The sequence below is a fragment of the Borostomias antarcticus genome (genome assembly GCF_949987555.1).
Source record: "Borostomias antarcticus genome assembly, chromosome: 26".
Lineage (NCBI taxonomy): Eukaryota > Metazoa > Chordata > Actinopteri > Stomiiformes > Stomiidae > Borostomias > Borostomias antarcticus.
The window spans coordinates 8,958,959-8,980,217 of NC_140259.1; the positions used below are offsets into that span (position 1 = coordinate 8,958,959).

The window sequence follows — 21,259 nt, forward strand, 5'->3', positions numbered from 1 at the left end:
CATTATATGAATATCCCTATTAGTTCAACTGCCTATTTACCTTGGAAAACAGCCTCGTAGTAGCCTAATGCTTTCAGACAAAACATGAAAAACATTTTCGTCAAGGATATAGGCTATTTCCAGATTTCATACTGGTATTGACTGGGGCGTTATAGCCACAATAAACGAGATTACATAATATTGAAGTGGTTTGTCACGCAGTCAGGCAGGTAGACTGGTATAACAGCAGGGTCATATTTACAGCGGGTCTTAGCCAAACACACCACAGATCAGATCTTCTCCACAACACTCAACACTTTTGGCTACAAATACATAGTCCCTCCCGGAATGTGTCTATATTCTCAACCCACGTTCTCTTCAGGGTTTGTCCGGGTTGTTGTTGACCAGCGGTCCGTACAGACCGTTGACATAGCTCTGGTCCTTGTGCAAGAGTGTCCTGTCCCGGATGAGGTCGCTGAAGGCGTAGTCCATCGGGGGCCTGAACCCCAGCGCCGGCATCAGCCCCGTGGTGGAGTAGGGCGTCATGAAGGCCAGCCCCCGGCTGTGGGCCGAGTAGGCCAGCCTCAGCGGGTTGAGCCCTAGATGGGCCCCCAGAGGGTAGGTGCTGGGGTCCGTGCCGAAGTGCGGCATGTTGGGCTGCAGCGGGGAGAAGGCGGAGCGGTTGCTCAGGGTCATTGCGGCCGGCAGCACGGGCCGCGGGTTGGAGGAGAGAGGCGGGTGGTGGACGCTCTGGAGCATGCGCTCCGCCGTCCACGTCTCCTCAGCGGCCTTGGGCTGACCGCTGGTGTTGAGGATCTGCTCGATAGCCTGGACCACGTCCTTCCCGCAGCCCTGCAGGACCAGCTCCAGCACGCTGCGCTTGTGGCTGGGGAACACGCGGGTCAGGATGTCCATGGCGTTCATCTGCCGGGAGGCGGTGGACGACGGCGACGGCTCCTGGTCGTCTTTGTCCGTCTCCGAGCCCGACTCGGAGCCCAGCGGGCTGACGGAGCCCGGGGTGTCCTCCCCGTCCTTCAGGGCTCTGGACACGGGGGAGCTGACGAATGACTCGCCGTCGCCGTTCTCAGAGCCCGAGCCGTGGCGGACGTCTGGAGAGGACATGCCCGGGACAGAATCATTGTCGGTGGACACAGATTTCCCCACATTCTGATGAGGGTTCCCCAATCCCAGAATTTGGGTCTTTGGGAACATCTCATACTTTTGAAGACTTGAATCTGTAAGACAGACCACACAAAATAATAAGAAAATACAACAACGTGAGGTTGTCTACATCAGCCTGTAGTCTACAAGGAGCCAATGTTACTTGGTAACTTTCAGTGCCCTAACCCTTCTATTTAGTCAAGATACCATCTCTCCAACTGAACTGAATGTAACTTTAATTGAATATATTCTCTTATAAAACAGGGTATTAACACCTAGGTTGTTTAATGTTACGTCTCTAATACTAAAACAACAATATAACTCTCTTTACGCACAAAAAGTAGGCCTAACCTTTACGCATATAATAACCTCTACGCCAGCATTATTTCACACAAAATTCAGGGCAGTGTGTTATTAGCCATGACAGAGAATCATGGCCCCGTGTGATTCATCCACTCACCGGAGTTGCTCTCGCTGCTGACGGAGCCGAACACCTCGTAGTTCTGTCTGGGGGGGATGATGCCGTTTGCGGCTGCCAAGGCGAGCCCCTCGGCCGTCCCGTACAGGAGCTGCAGCTCCCGGGCCTCGTTCTCCTCCTGCGCCTGCTGCCTGCGCAAAGCCACCTGCGCCGCCATGACGCGCTGCCGCTCGGCTATCAGGGTGCACTTGGCGCACATACAGTCCTTCCAGCGGCAGTAGCGCTTGTGGCCCTTCAGAGCGGAGACCACGCCGTGGTTCCTGCAGCGGGCGCATTTCGGGGTACGAGGATACTTCTCGGTAGCGCGCAGGAGTAACGGTTGACCCCGGAGGAGGCTGCTGGCCATGGAGACCGGAATGGATCCGGCCGCCACCGATAGTGCCCCGTGGTGGATCTGGGAGCCTGAGGACGCCGCGGGGTGTTCTGGTCTCAGATCCATACCCTCGTTCACCGACAGCTTTGCACACAATCACTTGGGAAATGTCGCTTGATGATAGCTTGATTTCTTGATGCGGAGTTTGAGGTTTTTGTTTTACGTGGACCCGTTCACACCAGCCGAGCAGTTGTTAACATGTCTAAAGTTAACGATCTATGTTGCCTGCCCATTGACGGAAACGTACGAAAAATGTCACCGAGACCATAAAGATGTCGCCAAATAAGTAAAACCAGGCAAAGGTGTACACAATATTGCAAAACAATACTTGATCGTGTTAAGACTCCAAATAGTATCCAAGTGCGTCAACCAGTGCGGCCAACTTTCTCCCCCCCCTTCCTAAAGTTGATTTCTCCGAAAGGAGCCGAGGTTGCTACTCGAAGCAGCGTGAGACACTAACTTCCTCAGGAGATTGTGAGTGGATACAGAACCCTCACACATACTCTCTCTCTCTCTCCCTCTCTCTCTCTCCCTCTCTCTCTGTCTATTGTTGCCCTACGTTTTCATTAGACAAATTTGACAACAATGTGGCGTCTGTCATTGGCCAAAGGGGGAAGGTGGAATCTGATTGGCTTCTTCCTTTTTCTACAGTGTCCACCTGAGTTCTTTCTCAACTAACAAGTGTTTAGAATCTGGAGAGGGTCCTGGAAGGTTAAAATAGATATTTATCAACGAAGAAATTAAATATAAATGCACTAGCAATTTCGCATCTGCTATTTTGTATTTAACATGACTAAATATAATTGTAACAGAACCCCAAATTTATAGACTACTTGCATAATAGGTTACACTTCATTGTCATTGATGTGAAAAGCTATAAACATGTCTAACCTGTGTTTTGTTTTATTATTGATTATTTAATAGGCCAGATATTATTGGTGCCACGTGCATCACCTCAGGTAGCCTATACAATTTGTTTATCTCAAGGATATTTTATTTACACTTTTTTTCCCAGAGACAATTAAAGTCAGCCTGTCGATTACGTCACTTTTATTTAACTCTGTCGACCTCCAAAGGTAAGTCGCATTTATATCTTGATTCAAACCGTCGAAGTAGCCTAGTGGCCTCGTAGGAGTTGATCATATAACCGCTTCCTTGTGGGAAAACAGCGTCTAGACTATAAATCTACTCAATATTCGCTCGATGTGGGCGGAAGAAAGGGTGTCTTTATTCATTAGCTTATGACAATAGCAACAGCATGGAGAATGTGTAGGCTATTCATTTACTTTTTTGCAAACTTGATTAATCGTGCGTCCTCATTTTTTTCCGTTGTAGACCAGCCTATAAAGACTAGGCTATATAATATAGGCTACATATTTGATTTGAGATGCAAATCGATGTTTGTGTTCATCTATATTTCAGAAATGAAGGTGGGAAAGAGGACAAATTAATGCATTAATAACTCATATTTGGAATCGTTATAACACAAATACATAGCCTAGACGTGATTTTCGATTGTAGCCCATCTTAAATAAATTATTTTACAATTTAAGAGTTATGGTATAAACAGTTATAGTTATATACAGGATATAAGTAATGACTTTCATGTCAGAAAAGCCACTAAGCTGTAGACACTTGTGTTGCAGTAACGTGTTTGACTGTAATGTGTGACGTGCTGAAAACGATCATGGGATAAAGATTAGTTGTCATATTAGCTATAGGCTACTTAAAAGTTTTAAATAGGCTATTCAAGAATAATCATCTTTAAATTATTTCTGCTTGTCATTCTGGTTTCTCGTCAGTTAACTACAAGTCATCTAGCCTGCGGCAGCTCATTCACAACCTTGGCAGAAGTTCATCTAGGAATATGTGTATCACAGTGAACTGAATATCCTACTGTAGGCCAATTAATAAATACTGTTTGCACCATTCATACATGGGTCTACCCGTTTGCCTATTAATTTCCACTTAGACTAAACTCTTTGTAAATTATTTGATGTTAATTGTTCAGTAGAGCATTGTTTCCTTTTCAAGATATTCTTCCTCAAAATAAATAGCCTATTCAAATTGTAGCCTACACAGAAAATCGAATAATATGGCTTTAAAAACGTGAATTTTATTTTAATTTTATTCTGTATAAAATTAAAACTGAATGGGCATAATAGCCTAACAAGCTATAGCCTACGATTTGGCGAAATTAATTGTCATAGTAAATTGTCTTCATTATTTAATTTCAAAACCTCCAAAAATTAAGAAGAACAAAAAGAATGTGGTTTTGGAACAGAGTGATCTATGAGACGGCTGGCCGGACGAGCCGAGGCTGCAGCGCTACAGGGCGGCCTGGGGCTCCAGGATCTCAGCTGCATTATCTGCATTAGCCATCTACACTTTGATTGGTCGACAATATAAAACGATATTTTGACCATGTGGCCTTGGGGGAGGATCTAAATTTATCAACGATAATTTATCCATCTCAACGTTATCAGCCCAAGATAGGCTAGGCCTACTACTCAACTATAATAATCAGCTTCTGTTCAGTGGATAAACGCGCGAGTGAAATACATGTGATATAGGCCTAGTTACATCTAAGTAGGCCATAGAAATGCTTTGTAGCCTAGGCTATAGGCCTACTTGACCACAATTTGACTGTTTTAGCCAATTAACTTTCAACAAACCGGTCACAAGATATATATATATATAGCCTATATATATATATATATAAAAAACGGCTCCACCTGTTAGGTCACTGAATTTATTTAACAACGAGTTGTGTTGAATAGATTCTAGCCTAATACGCAATTTTCCACAACAAACTAAACTTTCATATTGAGGTGAGCTCTACCTGAACACCCCATTATTGCTACCAATATATCATTATCGCCGTCTCTCCTACGTGTGTATACAGGTTATAAGACCGTCTCCCCCTCCGTGTGTACAGGTTATAATACAGGTTATAATACAGGTTATAACACCGTCTCCTCCTCCGTGTGTACAGGTTATAATACAGGTTATAACACCGTCTCCTCCTCCGTGTGTATAGGTTATAATACAGGTTATAACACCGTCTCCTCCTCCGTGTGTACAGGTTATAATACAGGTTATAACACCGTCTCCTCCTCCGTGTGTACAGGTTATAATACAGGTTATAACACCGTCTCCTCCTCCCGTGTGTACAGGTTATAATACAGGTTATAACACCGTCTCCTCCTTCATGTGTATAGGTTATAATACAGGTTATAATACAGGTTATAGTACAGGTTATAATAACCTGCCGCTCAGCCGGGCCATGTGCTCGAGCTCCCTCTCCTCTGCCCTGCTCACGCGGAGCTGCTCTGTTTACCTTCTGAATCTCAGTCAGCAAATGTCATCTGCACCTTAATTACCTCACCAAGACTAATAGAGACGATATTAAACTACATCTTTCTGACATTCAAAGTAATTATCCTGACTGGGATCACACGAATTAGAATTGCCAGCCAAAGAGTAATTTCAGGTTCCTGCAGTAAATAGCGGTAGACTAATGTGAGGAGCTACGCTATGTAAACCACATCAGACTCATTTTCACCTCGGTGACCACACGGTAACGGTAGGCCTACAGAATTCGTTGATGAGAGTTGGTCGAGTAGGCTTGTGCAACAACAAAACAGACTAAATAAACATAAGATATCCTAATAACTAGTTATAGCCTAATTATGTTATATTATGGAGATATGAGAGCAATAAAAAAACGTCAATAACTTAATTGGAGAACTTTTCAAGTGGGGGAAAACAAATTTATTTTTTCTATTGTTTCAGATAGTGGCGCGTCATTGGTAGTTCTATAGCCTAGGCGTTGTTCACAGTGAGGCTTCATCAAGTCACAGTCGAAAATGTTCCTGAAAATCATTCAGTAAAACTGTTGGCAAGAGATGGGGAAAAATAGATGCATAGCCTACATGAATGATGACCCAATGTGCCAAAGAGCCTGTAGGCCACCACTCATATTTGATTTCTACAATATGTAGGCTACAGCTTGTTTTATATGAATTAAAATACCAATTAAGTTGAGCTGGTTCGCCTTTGAAATTCAAAATTCTCTTCCCAGTCTTTCCACGGTTTCCAATTAAATGTCCCCGTGCGTTAAAAGTGACTGTGCGCACTTAAGAAATTCAACATTATTTGAACAGTTCATTAGGCCTATCAAAAAGTGATGGGCTGCTTTCATTTCTTGCAGAAAGGCTACAGACAACTGGGGTTTTACACCTTTTTACCACTCAACAAAAGAGATGCTTGACCCAACATGTGTAGCAGCATGTTTCCGCTCCCCCTGCACCCTGGTGGGGTATTCGAGCGACCTCTCTCGCTGTCGCTGCCCTGCCTCGGCACGGTTGGACCCGGGTTGCCTCCTGGGGTCTCTCGCTGAAACCGCGGATACGATTGAACAAGGCGGAGGTTAGAGTAGCAGATATACAACAGGCTGCGTAAGCGGCGTATGGGTTTGGGAAAAACGGCGCGTATTTACACGCTCCATCTGCTCACCAAGTGCTCATTAGGTTGTTAACCTCAGGTTCACACCGGGCCCCGGCGATTACAGAGTCCTCAGCGGACGCGGGCATTCCTTTAAACACAGAGATGAACAAAACCGGAGGAGAACCCAAAGTCCTCAAAATACTCCACTTGTTTATTTGTTACAAGTGAAGTGAAGCGATGCGTAATTACGCACAAAAAGCAACAAAACTGGGGTTTCCATCGAATGTTTTTCACAGGACATTTGAATATAGGCCTACAAAAAAATCCCATAAGGATGATGAAACAGACCTATTTGCTATAGCCGTTTCTAATTGAAATAGTTCTCAGCTCATGGCACATGACCTCACACAATCAACACAGTATGCTATAAATTCAAAAATGGCTAAAAGAACGGTAGCCTATGAGTCGATATTTTATCCATTAGTGCAGAGTATCAGTGGCCCATGTCAACCCGGCCAGGCCAGCCGTGTGCGTCTCCTCGAACAAACACTCAAGCTCGAGGGTCTCTAAGAGCCTCTCCACCCTCACTCCGCACCCGCTCCAACGGCACTCATTTCTAAATGGGGGTAACCCTGACATTCCATATGAATATTTCAAAGATTTAAAGGACCTCTTCTGCCAAAGCCTTTGGCTGCCTCTCACTGTGCCCCCCCCCCTTCTCTCTCTCTCCATTCACAATCCTTTTTTTTCTTTTTAAAGCCGTTTCTTTTGCCCTCAAGGCAGATTTGCAGAGTTTATCGTCTCATTGCTTTACATTGAGTGAGTTAGGCTACAACTATGCATCCTTAAGGATAGCTCATATAGTTCCTTGATTTAGGTGTCCACAATTACACTACACCAATAAGATGTGCATATTGGCCAACAATCTGCCAATTCGACAAATCAGCAATTTCAGCGTGTGCTTAAGTTGTGTGTGTGTGTGTCCGTCCACACACATGCAGCAGCAGCCAATTAAAACGCAGTCTCTCGCGCTACCTCCACATCTGCCTTCCTTTCCAAACGAACGGCGCAGAAAAGAGGCTCTGATGAATAGCCGCTCATTGAGATCACAGATGGAGTATGGGTTTGTGCTCGAAATTTGAGAAACACCATTGTCCCCAATCAAAACTCAATGTGTTCTCATACAAAGGCGCCGGCTTTGAGCTCTACCGCTTCAATTGGCCTTGTTTTTTAAACTTGAACTATTCTGCACAAAGGCCGGCCTCCTAAATGTCACAACCGCGTCGATTCCAAACGTGAGTTTTCTCCTGCAAGACGGTGCTAAAAAAAGAAAAAGAACACAATTATGAAGCAATAATTACTCTGCTTCACTTCGCACGTCGCTGCTCCCATTCAAGCCCGTGGGCCAGAATCAGATGAACGCTTTCTCCCAGGCCTGATAATCCCAATACCACATGTTTAAGAACTTATTAAACAACCATTTAAAAAGGATGTGGGGAACATCGCAATAAATAAATCACTGTTCAATGCCATGCAATTATATGTCAGTTAGCCTCCATAGATTACTTGATCTGAATTAACCAGCAGGTCTGGAATGTTGTAGGCTATAAGGTATGAAAATGTAGCCTACACATCTTTAAACTTTAAACTACATTTTAGTTTAATCTGCAATTAAATAATCACAATATATTACATTTACAAGAATCGGGGAAAATAACTCACTATAATTGTAGCCTACTCCAAACGTGATGGCGCATTAGTGTAAAAACTAAAAGTTTAAAGTATTATAACTTTTAAATGTTTGCGCATAGTGTTTCTGTTGCCAAGTCTACTGTTTCAATTGAACCAAAAAATATTTAATATTCCTGTTCATACTGCCGTATGCTGTGTAATACCTTTAAATAAAATATCAGGCTATTTCTGTGTAAGTCATCGCCATCAGCACGATGTAAATTAATTTCTAGCATTGATATATTTTAGGCATAGGCTATAGGCCTACCTTTAGGAATAATGACTAATAAGGACTAATTCACAAAAAGACAGGAAAATTACAGACTATACCGCTTGAAAAACTAAACATCTTTAGCTCTAGGTGTTTTATTTGAGACCGTTTTAGCTGTATTAAGCTGATACAATACGTATATAAACATATAACTAATGATGCAATATGTTGCAGATAATCTATTTCACTGCCAATAATTTCTCCATAATATAAAAGCAAGAATGATATCAGGGTCTAACGCATACATCATGGACAGTACAATATACCCTGCGCTATCAATGTGTAATCAAACATACTATCTCATTATCGTATTATGTGTGTCAATATTGATGGATTAAATCATAGACAACGAGCTGATAAACTAAAAAGATTGTGCCTAATAGTGAGGGAACGAACTTAAGTGACAGATTTGTTTTACATTATTAAATGTAAAAGAAATCCACCAAAAACAATGAAAAATTAAAATAGATTTCCAGCTTGTTGTCTACATTTTTTTTTTTTTAAATATCGGCAGCGAATGTTGACGGTCCATATTTGGGGTGAAAATGCAGCAGGTTGATTAAGTCATGCTAATCAATCATTCCTAAAATAAAATTGGACAACATCAGAACAATAAGGCACCCGGACCGACTGCATACAAACAAACCTGTATGCGTATTTATATTGCCTGTGTGTGATTGATATAGATACTAAAACATCACTTTTTACACACTATTTACGTACATGGTTTTTCTTTCTACATCTAACCTAGTATCACATTTAACACTCCAATTAACAGTATGAAGTTAAATAGCAGCCTTAGGACTCTATATCCAGGTTAAATGATACATGGCTCTGACAAAAGAGCCACTGGCCTTCCAGCGAATCACAGTCTGACTGGCAAGAGAAGAGCGTGGTTCATCAGTGGAGGTATTATTATGGGCTGGTTCATCACAGCCATCGCCATGGCTACCTGCCATTAGCCTACCTCTGAGACTTTCTGAGACGATCTGGATAAAATTTAAGGAACAGAACTTTACCCCCGGCAGCTTTAAAAAGTTTTTTTTTTTTAACTGATGGACTTGTGGGATCACAGCCATGGCCTCCACAGCTTCACTGCCTTGCCTTCTCTCCAGATCAACACGCACGCGCAGCGCCTCACACGCACGCGCAGCGCCTCACACGCACGGACACCGCTCTTATTTACCAACGGCGCCCAGAAAGAGATGAGTCGCCTTTTGTGCCCAACAGTTTAAGCCGCATAGATTCTGTTGCTTTGCCGCTCATCGAGTGCCAAGTGTCTCTGAGAAAGTAAACTGAGGGTGACCTCTTCGAGGCCGAGTTCAGTCTGGGATCCCAGAAGGGCTTGCGACGTTGTGGGATCAGAGCTCGAGGAGAGGCTGCGACTTCAAACGGGGGAGGCGGGGTTGGGGGGGGGGGGTCAGTTGCGTCAAGAATTCTGTTCCCTCACCAGGGGCCAACATTCTTGACCCCCGCAGGACTGGTTAAACATTATAGAACGCTTCCCCTTTGTTATCCCAGAATCAAGTCACCAACCTGATGTTGCCACCAGTGAATCTGTGTCGAAGGAAAACCGTAGAATGAAAACGGTAGAATGACTCTATTGTCGTGCAGACGGACGCTTTCACGGAATGTGGTATTTAAAGAGGCGGGTAGGCTATTTAACCCGCACAGACGGTGAGCGGGTGACAGCCATGCCACTCTGTTGATTGAGATGTCTAAGGTTTAACCAAGCGGTCAACACACTGCGGACGGTTCCTGGCGTTAGAAACAGACCTCACTGAATGGTGTGGGGGCCGATCGCAGACAGGGGCAGAAGGTTGGCTATGGGCCCGCCTAGTTCATCTGGAAAGGCTTTTTTAAATATTTAGCATAGAACTATTTAGTCGCAGCACATACGTGTGTAAACTTCCGCTTGAACTGATTCCGATCTCGCGCAATACCTTGAAGTAGTTCCGCTTCCTGAAACCCCTCTGCGGATTGATCTACACATCTACAACGGTCGCGTCAATACAAGTCAATGGATTTCATAAAATGATCAATAAAACCCTACAGGATTCATACTTTGCGGCGAATTTGATGTCAGAACCCCAACGGACACCAATTACACCCTCGGTGAGCTTCTTGTCTTTGAAATCGAGAAGGATTTTTCAGTGCCCACCCACATCCATTGTATGACCTAAACGGTGGTAGAGCAATTATCAGACTTTCTCAAAAGTGCTAGTTTTATCAACTTTTTGATCTGAACCATTGTATATGATCATAAGCAACCTTAAAACAGGGCTAAACATGCATTTTCCCTTTACTACTCCTTTAACTTAGACTAGCTAAAACACAGCGTCTCCAAATGTTGTATAGGCTATGCTACTTTCTGCAGAAGTAGCCTATAGGGACGTTCATTGTGTGAAGAAAGGATCTCGCACATCTATTGCTATTCCAGAGGGCAAGTTTGCCACACTGCAGTGAACATCTGACAGAAGAAAATGACTGACAAGTTGGATCACGGTGAGAGAAATAGGCTATAATTATTTCTAACAGGCGTTTCCGACCGCATTACCATCATTAGCTGCAGCTGTAGGCCTACTAAAGGCATGCCCGAGTGCATTAGTGTGTTTCACTGAAACTGTAATATCACACTTGAGCAGTCTATTCTGCACCGCGTTCCCTGGGGAAGAGGAACGGACTCGCAGAAGGCCGAAGATACTTCTGTCTTTCGCTTAAAAGAATACGCCGTTGTGTTGGATGTTGGATTGAATTCCTTACCTTCGAATGACCTCACTTCTCCGCGTCCGGGCACGGCTCCTCCGCTCAAATATTCCGCCTGCAAAATCACCATGAACACCTGCTGCTAGGAGCCTAGACTCCTGCTACAGGGAGCTTAGCAGGTCTAATGACACAATGTTTATAGCTTTAGGTCATAACTCATTTGGAATAAAGTGAAGCAAGTGGTACATCATTACATTAGTCGTTAAGGCCTAGCTGACGCTTTTATCCAAAGATAGTCTGGGAACGTCTGGAGGAAGAGCCTGTCCGGAGAGATTTCAATTGCCACCTCCGGCGGAGCTTCTCAGGCATCCCTGTGGAGGTTGGGGACATCGAACACGAGTGGTCGGTGTTCAAAGCCTCCATTGCTAAAGCTGCGGCTGGGAGCTGTGGCCTGAGGGCCTTAGGTACCTCAAGGGGTGGTAACCCTCGGACTCCGTGGTGGACAGCGGTGGTCAGGGAAGCTGTCCAGAAGGAGGCCTTCCAGGACATGTTAGCCCGGGGGACTCCAGAAGCAGTTGCAGGGTATCGACTGGCCCGGAGGGCTGCGGCTTCGGCCATGACCAAGGCAAAGCAGCGGGTGTGGGAGGAGTTTGGAGAAACCATGGAGAAGGACCTTCGGTCGGCACCAAAGTGTTTCTGGAAGACCGTCAGACACCTCAGGAAGGGAAAGCGGGGGACCATCCAAGCTGTATACAGCAAGGAAGGGACACTGCTGACCTCAACTGAGGAGGTTGTTGAGCGTTGGAAGGAGCACTTTGAGGAACTCCTGAACCCGACTAATCCACCCTCTACGATCGAGGCAGTGCCTGTTTAAATCCCACCTTAAAACACATTATTTCTCCCTGACGTTTTAATACCAAGTATTGAGCCATGTTTTTCACATATTGTCTTATTGTTTTTTATTTGTCCTGTATTTGCTACTGTGTTTCTGTGTATCAAACATGATGTAAAGCACTTTGGTCCACCCGGTTGTTTTTAAATGTGCTCTATAAATAAAGTTGGATTGGATTGGATGATAAGACAGACAAGTCATGTTCACATCCATTAAAACCAGAATACACACACCACCCATCTCTTCACACACCGCTCATCTCCTCACACAGACACCACCCATCTCCACACACACACACACACCACCCATCTCCTCACACGCCACCCACCTCCTCACACACACCACTCATCTCCTCACACACACCACCCATCTCACACACACACCACTCATCTCCTCACACAGACACCGCTCATCTCCACACACACACCACCCATCTCCACACACACACCATCCATCTCCTCACACACCACCCACCTCCTCACACACACCACTCATCTCCTCACACACACCACCCATCTCACACACACACCACCCATCTCCTCACACACACACACCACCCACCTCCTCACACACACCACTCATCTCACACACACCACTCACAACGGTTCACTTGTCAATGTGCAGGCACTGATGCAAGTCACATAATGCCACATCAATCATGAAAACAACAATGTGTGTGAGAGTGTGTGTTTTAAGTATTTTGCATGCGTATTGAGTTTTTGTGAGGAAGGGATGGAGATTGTGTGTAAGAAAGCGTGTGTGTGTGTGTGTGTGTGCATTACAAGAGAGCGCTAGCAGAGACAGATGCATGTTCATATATATTTTATATAATGTATATCAAACTAAAACTAATACAGCATCAAACTTAAAAAGGATCAGGAAAAAAAGAAAAGTAAATAAAGAAATCAATTGGAGGGAGCGGTCGGATGTGGAGCAGTGGAAGATAAAAGGGGGGGGGGGGGGGGGGGGGGGAGAGAGGAGGTCCATCTCTGGAGGGGTGTGTATGCGTGGTGGGAGGGACAGGAGGGGGTCGAGGGGTGCAGGTGCCGACGATGAGATAGTCCAGCCTTCTCCAGGAAATGTCTCTCTTTTTTTTTTGATGTTGCTTATTTTTTTTCTTATTCAAACACAAAACCCATGTCAAAAAAAAAGCAGCTTTAAAGTAAGGAGTGGGGCAGCTGTGTGGGGGGGGGGGTATTCGTTCGTAACTATCCAGAGTCGGTCTGTTAAAAGCATATCAGCCTCATGATCTTCATCACCCTCATCCTTAACGGTCGTGGACAGAGAAAAGCATGACGCTGCATGTGGGTGGAGGGGGTGTGAACGTTTGGCTGTGTGCTTATGCTGCTGTAGGAGCTTCTCTGGGCTGCGCGTGAACACCAGGCATTCATGTACCACGCACAGGCCCGGAGCACAGAAGCTTATGTGTGTGTATGTTTGTGTGTGTGTGTGTGTGAATGCATATTTATGGGTTTTTGTGTTTTTCTTTTTTTTTCAGATGTTTGCGACAGGGTGTGTGTGTGTGCACCCAACCGGGACCATGCTAGGTGCGTAGTGTGACCAGCCAGTCTGTGTGTCAGTCCGTCAGTCCCTAGGTCACCTTAAGCCGAGCCAGACCAGACCAGGCCGGACTAGACCAGGTCAGACCAGACTAGACGAGACCAGGCCAGACTAGACCAGACCAGGCCAAATCAGATTAGACCAGAACAGACTAGACCAGGCCAGACTAGACCAGGTCAGACCAGGCCTACTCCTTAGCCTCCAGGAAGAGTGTCTCTTGTGGGAAGAGCTTGGCCTCCAGTAGAGAGGAGTCTGGGTCCATCTGGGTGATCTGGAGAGAGGGAGGAGAGAGGAGGAGGAAGGAGAGAGAGGGAGGAAGGAGAGAGGAGGAGGAAGGAGAGAGAGGGAGGAGAGAGGAGGAGGAAGGAGAGAGAGAGAGAGAGGGAGTAAAGGGGGATAGAAGAGTGTAGTTGAAAGAGAGGAAGGGAAGGGGAGAGGAGAAGAAGGAGAGAGAGGAGAGAGGAGGAGGAAGGAGAGAGAGAGGGAGGGAGTAAAGGGGGATAGGAGAAGAGTGTGGTTGAAAGACAGTAAGGGAAGGGGAGGGAAGAGAAAACATGAATACTGATTCAGACAGGAGAAATCAAACATGATCACTGCCTAAACACACAAACATGCTGCATACAGTGTTTGAGTTGGGACCTTTCATTGCTCGTGTTTATATGAGAAGTCTTTCGCTGGGTTCTTTATCAGGTTAAATCGTTCTGCTCTGCGGAGTGATGGATGGACTGATAAGAGACAGGGAGAATAACTCCCCTAATTATCTTTATCCTGGAACACTTCCTCTGTGTGTGTGTGTGTGTGTGTGTGTGTGTTTTTCTAACATCATGTGTAAGCCCGGGCTGATGAGGCAGTAATCTGAGAGTCCGGCGCTTTCAGATTTGTTTTCATAAGGAGCTCTAATCCAAACTACACCGCTTGGGTCGCCATAAAAAGCCCGCAATGGAGGGTGTGTGTGTGTGTGTGTGTGTGTGTGTGAGAGAGAGAAAGAGAATCTTTGTATGTACAAGGGTGTGTAAGAGTGTGTGTATGAAATACATGTAAATATACAGAATTTCCCAAATCTATGGGCTAAAAAAAAAAAAAGATGGTAGACAACAAACTTTCAAGTATACATGGATGACATCACCACACCACTCATTCTAGATCTACTAAAATAGACAACTATAGAGACCAATAACACACTAGCACACCTACGCTAGCTGATTAAGTTGTCCAGCTCCCCACCAAACACACACACATACACCACACACACACACACCACACACACCACCTCGGCCTCCGTAGCTTACGTGAGCTAATCACAGCTGGGCTCGTGTTACATAGGGCCGGGTCTAGCACCTGGGCGGGAGGCCGGGATAGTGTGTGGGAGGCTGTGACGTGGAGGTCTGTCCAGGGATTATCTGCTACCCATGATTACAGACCACTGGGCTGCTAATTAACCAGCAGGACGCTGGCCGAGCTGGAAGGTCAGGGGTCAAACTCTACACTACTCGGGTCAACTTCACAGTGACAAGAGAACTAAGCATCATGTTGTATTGCCTCCCGCAACAAGTCAAGTTGCAGTTTACATCCATGCCTGTCCAAGGCTTCACTACATGGCGGGGCGCCCTCATGTGCAGTCAGACCTTAAATCATGATTACATTTCACGCAACTCCCGTTGAAAACGTTCGTCCCCCCCAAAAAAAAGTTCTGTTCCATTAACAAGCAATTCATCGAGTAACCAAATCTTACGAGTAAATTCTTATCGGCAATTAATCGATTTACTATTAACATCCGTAAGAGATAGAGCTACTTTAGAGATGTACAGCTATAGAGAATATATACTTAACACTATTATAGAAATGTACAGTTATAGAGCACTAACGCTACTATTATAGAGATGTACTGTTATACAGCATATATACTAACAAAACTATTATAGAGATATACAGCTATAGAGCAAACAGTATATACTAGCACTATTATAGAGATGTACTGTTATAGAGCATAAATACTAACTACTATTATAGAGATATACAGCTATAGAGCTTATATACTAACGCTACTATTATAGAGATGTACCGTTATAGAGCATAATATGCTAACGGTACTATTAGCCATGTAGCGGCTAGCTCTTCCGGAGGCCCAGGCTAAGAGGCTGACTGACAGGGTATCAGCAGACCTGGCTGTTCCCAGGGGAAGGAGAGATGTCACACCGACACTGACCCTCTTCCTCACCCTTCCTCTCCTGCTACTCAGCCCGCCGCGTCACAGGGCGCCTGACTTCCTGGCAGGACCTGGATGCTATAGGGCAGGATGGGGAGTCTCTCTCGCTCTCTCTCACACACACACACACATACACCCACACACCCGCACACACCCACACCCCCACACACCCACACATACACCCTCCTTGCGCATCGACACAACCAAGATGGCGTGCTAACAGATTAGGTCTCAGCGGGCCGTCGGCGGACCGGCGCCTGGCGTTCCCACCTCGGAGGCAAATGGCTGCCATGCTAATGAACCTGACAGGCTGCTGAACACCACAGCATCAGCTAGGAGCAAATGAGCCTTTAGTAGGGTGGAGCAGGTGCATGCTGGGGGTGTGTGTGTGTGTGTGTGTGTGTGTGTGTGTGTGTGGAGAGTGATTAAGTGTGTGTATAAGAGAGTAAAGGTGTGGGTGTGATTGAAGTGTGTCTGAAGTGTGTGTGCCTGTTGAATGATTTGGGGTGTGTGTGTGTGTGTGTGTGTGTGTGCGTGCGTGCACAGGGGAGAGGGGGAGAGCATCTGACTGGGAAAAAGAAAGCAGGGAAACAAGATGCCACATTGACACAGGAGACAAGCGCCATCAGTGATTGTTTACATTGTTATCCAATTAACAGACCATAAGTGTGGAGGCATCTATCAACAAACAAAGCTGTTGTTTTGCCGCCTCCGCTCTGCGATATCCCAGCACCGTATTTCCTCCGCGCCAGAAATGTACATGTAGACGCTGTGGCTCGTTTACTACACAGTACAGCTGGACCGGCTCTGGGCTCACTCAAAAAAACAGATCCTTGATCTCGGCGTGACACTCTGAATACATAAAGGGTTAATAGAAATAAATAATATATTAAGTTATTACCCTAAAGCTGCATGCGGATACTACTGTGTTTCACCATGGAGGTTTACGCACATAGACAGCACTTCCAATGCCTTTGTCCAGCTTAGCAGTGGCCATTTTATTAGGTACACCTGCTCTTTGACGTTGACAGTCTGCTCCTCCAAACAGCCAATCATGTGGCTTCAACTCGCTATATAAAGCATGTAGACATGGTGAAGAGGTTCCGTTGTTGTTCAACCAAACATTAGAATGGGCAAGTGTTAAAATTATCTTGATTACTAGCGGTCCAAACCATGGACAATGCGAGAAAGAGGGATGGGCTGCACTTGAAACAAGCTATCAAACACATTTGGAGAGGATTTGATTTGCTATTTTTATTCTTAATTTTTAGCATTTCGGCACTGGTGATATTCCTTTGGCTCTGGCTAAAATCTCTTTGGGGGGGCGCCAAAAAAATCCTCTATGCAGGAAAAACCCTGGATACAGTACAGGATTGTGGACAGAGATAGTGGAGAGAGATACAGGAGTAGTGGAGAGAGATACAGGCCTTGTGGAGAGAGATACAGGAGTAGAGAGAGATACAGGCCTTGTGGAGAGAGATACAGGAGTAGTAGAGAGAGATACAGGCCTTGTGGAGAGAGATACAGGAGTGGAGGAGAGAGATTCAGGAGTGGTGGACTCATGCCACATGAAATGAGATTGAATTTCCAGATGCTCTTTTCAGATAATCAAAGATGTCTTCTAGCAACTTCTGTATGGCACCCTTTAATGAGCACATCATAATGTGTGTAGTATACTAGTGAGGACAATCTGCCATCTCGTCTCACACACACACACATCAGCCCCACATCACTGTCATCAACACCACCATTTCATAACGGTTAACATAACATTAACATGTTAAGTTGTAGTTAAAATAAATATCGCAATGGCTAATAATCACTTCAACAGACATGCGTGCGCACACAACCACAGACACACACACACACACACACACAGACACACACACACACACACCATCCGTCGGAATAAAACATTTAAAACATGAGGTGTGGGGAAACTAAATAAACACGCGGACAGAGTCCTCAAGATGTCCGTTTCCAACAATAATCAAACGCACAGCTGAAACAACGCATTTTTAATGGACATTTAGGTCCCTCTATGTTAATTAAAACCAAATAGCTTGTCGGTTTATAAAGTAGTGTTGTCAAGTGTTTATTTGGCCAATTACAAAAGCAGTGGGAGGTCATTATCTGGTGGCAGGAACGGTGACAACACGCAGAGTCGGGGCGTGAACAGACCTCTTCAAAGAGACCGCTCGACTGGGGGGGGGGGGTGAGCTGGCAGAGAGGCTGCGGGGGTGGGACGGGAGGGTGGGGGTGGAGAGAGAGGGGAGAAAAGAGAAAGAAGGAAGGCATGGAGAGGGAGGAGAAAGGGAGGAAAGCGAGACTTGAGAAGAAGCCAAAAAAAGAGCTAGGCGAGACAGCCATCCACCTGAGCAGGAGATGTGGAGGGAGATGTGTGGAAGCGAGCTAATATAACAATAAACTCTTTGACTTCTTCCTGTCTGGTCGTCCGTTTGACACGGTGCGCCAGCCCGGTGGTAGAGATGGAGCGTCGGCATGTGTCAGACGTACGGTAACCCTAGCCCTGTACCGACCGCTCCACAGCCCTGCTTGTTTTTGCTGCCTCCATAGTTTTGTCTACATCTTTGAGGTTTTGTTCAGAAACCTGCAAGAAGCATTAGAGAAAGCTAAGACCAGGATCAGAGTGGCCTACAGTATCTCCAGGAAAATGACCACATCCTGGGTCGTGTTTGGGTGTCTGAAATCAAGAACACCCACACACCCACACACCCACACACACACACACACACACACACACACACACACACACACACACACACTATGGGCCAACTGTGTGGGGGGAGGCAACGGTGCCAAAGATGATAAAAGTACTGGACCGCACCGCAGACTGAGACTGGATCGTTTCCGTCGACCAGCGGAAAAGAACACCAGATGAAACAGAGTCTGTATCCTTCGTCTCGAATCTGCCCAACCTGAACCTCTTGCCAGTTTTCAACAGTCGTAAATAAATCGTTTTTTCTCCAGTCTTGGCCCGGTGAAAGCAGCAGAAGAGGGAGATTTCAACTGTTGTGGCGTATTACAGATGCAATAGTGCTGCATCCTCTAATCCCAGCACAGATACAGTGCGGCGTCTGGGCCGGATGGAGAGATGCCTCTCCTACTCCCAATTTAATTAGAGAGGAGAGCTGTAGGATTAGGCTGGGTGCCACTCACAGCCACAAACACTGGCACAGTCCTCCTCCTCCTCTCTCTCTCTCTCCGTCTCTCTCTCTCTCTCTCTCTCTCTCTCTCTAAACTCACTTCTTTCCCTTCCTTTTCTCCGTTTCTCTTTTCTTTCTCTCGCTACTGTCCTTTCTATTCCTCCCCTTTCTTCTTCCTCTCAAGCCTTCCTCGTGTCCTCTCCTCACTCCCTTCATCTCCTCTGTCTCTGTCTCTCTCTCTCTCTCTCTCTCTTTTCCTAAACTAACTTCTTTCCCTTCCTTTTCTCCGTTTCTCTTTTCTTTCGCTACTTTCCTTTCTATTCCTCCCCTTTCTTCTTCCTCTCAAGCCTTCCTCATCTCCTCTCCTCACTCCCTTCATCTCCTCTCCTCACTCCCTTCGTCTCCTCCCCTCCCCTCACAGACACAAGAGTGTTTGAGACGAGGACACATTTCTATCTTTGTCTCAAACACTTGTTTACTCTGGTCACTTAAGAGAGACAACTTGAATCCTTCAAGTGACAAAGTTGTGAACAGGGCATGTGTCTGCATGAAAATATATTTGTGAGTATGTGCTGACAAAAAAAACAACAACAACTAAAGTGTGTTTGTGTGGCCGTCTTTGTGTGCATGTGTGAATGAGCATAGTGTGTGTGTGTGTGTGTGTGTGTGTACAGTATGTGTGTGAGGGTGTGAGCTACATAGAGAAGTGTTTGTACCCCTGCATTCCCCCTAGACCAGCATGGCATGCTGCCTGGGCAGGCCTACACACACACACACACACACACACACACACACACACACTCCTGATTAATGGGAATCCCATCTTTGTTTCCAGCAGTCTAATTAGTGGGCTAGTTATAGCAGTGCTCATTAGCTCGCTGCCACCGGGCACGGAAAAGCGGCTCTAATGACCGGGACGCTCCGCAGCACCAGGCTGGAGACCTGCCACCGAGAATACGACTGCTGACTGTATCCTAACGTAGCATACTGTACACACACACACACTAATTAATATTCACCTGATTACAAATACACTAGTGGATAAGCATAAACACACGCAAGTGTGAACCTACACACACACACACACGCTGCTCTGCTCATTAGCCTACCGTGGGTTTTAATTAGAACTATAGCCCAATGGTGGTGTTTCTAACTCCACTGGCCTCCGATGAGCAACAACCCGCAGGTCTGCTGGAGCTGCCGCTGGGCCGGGGACCAGCCAATCACAGCTGGGGAGGGAGCAGCCAATCACAGCTGGAGAAGGAAGCCACCCGCTGAGCTGCTGGCTTACCAGGCTGCTGGACATGAACAGAACCTCGTCTGAACCTGGGACCAGGGATCTGGACCAGTACTAGTAGAGATGAACCTGGGACCAGGGCTCTGGACCAGTACTAGTAGAGATGAACCTGGGACCAGGGCTCTGGACCAGTACTAGTAGAGATGAACCTGGGACCAGGGCTCTGGACCAGTACTAGTAGAGATGAACCTGGGACCAGGGCTCTGGACCAGTACTAGTAGAGATGAACCCGGAACCAGGGCTCTGGACCAGTACTAGTAGAGATGAACCCGGGACCAGGGCTCTGGACCAGTACTAGTAGAGATGAACCTGGGACCAGGGATCTGGACCAGTACTAGTAGAGATGGACCTGGGACCAGGGCTCTGGACCAGTACTAATAGAGATGAACCTGGGACCAGGGTTCTGGACCAGTACTAGTAGAGATGGACCTGGGACCAGGGCTCTGGACCAGTACTAATAGAGATGGATCTCTGACCAGGTGTCTGGACCAGTACTAATGGAGATGGACCTGGGACCAGGGCTCTGGACCAGTACTAGTAGAGATGGACCTGGGACCAGGGCTCTGGACCAGTACTGATAGAGATGGACCTGGACCAGTACTCAGAGGAGAGATGGACAGGACTGCATTCAGAGCTCAGGAGATGAATTTTGAATTTGTATTAGTGTGACAAGTCGTCCTAAACAACCCATTATCTCGGCTATTGATAATAAATAGAAATGTTCATTGACCTCTATACAGCCTTTGATACAGTTGATCACTATCTTACTAAACAGACTGGCCAAAATAGCTTTAGGTGCAAATACATGGTCAAATAGAATGCAAGCTGTATTTGCAGTTTAAAACTCCTTTTCTCACCCTAAAGAAAGTCCTTTAGGAGTCCCTCAATGATCTATTCTTGGTCCCTTACTTTTTACAACTGACATCAACGATATTTCTTCAAATCTTTCCAACTGTACTGGCATTTCTATGCTGATGACATTGTACTCT

At 45.8% G+C, this 21,259-nt stretch overlaps 2 protein-coding genes across 2 annotated transcripts in view; both read right to left on the reverse strand.

The window, feature by feature from the left end:
- Positions 1 to 357: 357 nt before the first annotated feature.
- dmrta2 (DMRT-like family A2) lies at positions 358 to 2,057 on the reverse strand (the record flags this gene model as incomplete). Its single annotated transcript, XM_084459187.1, has 2 exons — positions 358 to 1,214; positions 1,601 to 2,057. 2 exons carry the CDS (start codon positions 2,055 to 2,057, stop codon positions 358 to 360), a joined length of 1,314 nt encoding a protein of 437 aa, XP_084315313.1.
- A 10,790-nt stretch (positions 2,058 to 12,847) lies between these two features.
- Positions 12,848 to 21,259, reverse strand: part of faf1 (Fas (TNFRSF6) associated factor 1) — a 72,046-nt gene continuing 63,634 nt past the window's right edge. Inside the window, exon 19 of the mRNA XM_084459012.1 lies at positions 12,848 to 13,871. Within this exon, the coding sequence (XP_084315138.1) occupies positions 13,788 to 13,871 (84 nt within the window). The 3' untranslated portion in view covers positions 12,848 to 13,787. The remainder of the gene's footprint in view (positions 13,872 to 21,259) is intronic.